Here is a 1,062-nt window from a genome sequence, read left to right as displayed (position 1 = left end):
TATCTAGAAATACAGCAAAGCAAATGCAACAAATCTCTCCTTGTACATAAAATAGCTAAAAATTTGGCCTCTTTATTAATCTTAAGTCATATATTTGGCTTGGAAGAAACAACACAAGAGTTCCATTAAGAGTTACCATCATAAACAAAATTTTCCTTCTAGATCTTTAAATGTTCATAGAAAGCCATCTTCCACAGTACACACAACAGCCTTGAGAGTCGGTCCCACAGAAAACATTTATGAAAGTGAAACAGAAAGATGCTGCTTGTTTCTCAGTACATAAACATCACCTGAACTTAACTGATCAATCCATTTATTTAAAAAATAATTCATCTATGACCAAAAGCATTATTATATTTGTTGGTGGCCATTCTTGTTCTAATCATATCCAAAAGGTCTAAAAGTAATTCAAAATTAAAAGTGGCCCAAGTGCTAGGGCAGCCTATGGCTCTTGCTGCAAAATAGTTGCCAGTCTGATGTGAGTTTCTGAAAAGAAGAACAGGAATTAAAGAGTTCTTGCTTGAGTTCAAGAGAATTTCCCAGAAGGAGGTGGAGGGCCAAGAAATCCACCTGCCTGCTTGGTGGCAGCTCGTGAAGGGGCAAGGCCAAGAATCTTCTGAATGTTCTGTGAAGAGAACATAATTAGGTTTTAATATGAGATATACAGAGGACATGTTTTATGGAGATCTTAGGCAAAGAGAACTCATACCATTATGACCTACAAAACAGCACAAGTCCTCTTTACCTGAAGGGACCTTGGTCTACTAATCAAAGTAACTGGGTTTTTTCCCAAGTGAAGGATCATAAAAGAGATCATCTTTTACCTTTACCATGAAACATATAAAGTACATTCATTAGCTATTTCTGGTGTCAGGGTCTTTTCTTTGAGTATGGATCTTCTGGCTGGATTTGGTCATTACTGCACTATTTACAATTTTCAGTTTCAATTTCTTTGAAGTGGTAAAAGAACTTAGAGATGTGCAAAGCAATCCGATTTCAGAATCCTTCTAAATTTTCAGCACCCCCTGATTGTTTTCACTGACCTCACTCATATCTAATACA

General features: G+C 36.4%; 1 protein-coding gene across 1 annotated transcript in view; it reads right to left on the bottom strand.

Moving 5' to 3' along the window:
• Positions 1-52: 52 nt before the first annotated feature.
• Positions 53-1,062, bottom strand: part of TMCO1 (transmembrane and coiled-coil domains 1) — a 35,342-nt gene continuing 34,332 nt past the window's right edge. Inside the window, exon 6 of the mRNA XM_012802603.2 lies at positions 53-625. Coding sequence (XP_012658057.1) covers positions 527-625 — 99 coding nt within the window. The 3' untranslated portion in view covers positions 53-526. The remainder of the gene's footprint in view (positions 626-1,062) is intronic.

The sequence above is a fragment of the Otolemur garnettii genome, unplaced genomic scaffold (genome assembly GCF_000181295.1).
Source record: "Otolemur garnettii isolate 467f Iridium unplaced genomic scaffold, OtoGar3 scaffold00016, whole genome shotgun sequence".
Lineage (NCBI taxonomy): Eukaryota > Metazoa > Chordata > Mammalia > Primates > Galagidae > Otolemur > Otolemur garnettii.
Note: the sequence above shows the minus strand (reverse complement) of the source record. Positions and strands in the feature narration are given on the sequence as shown.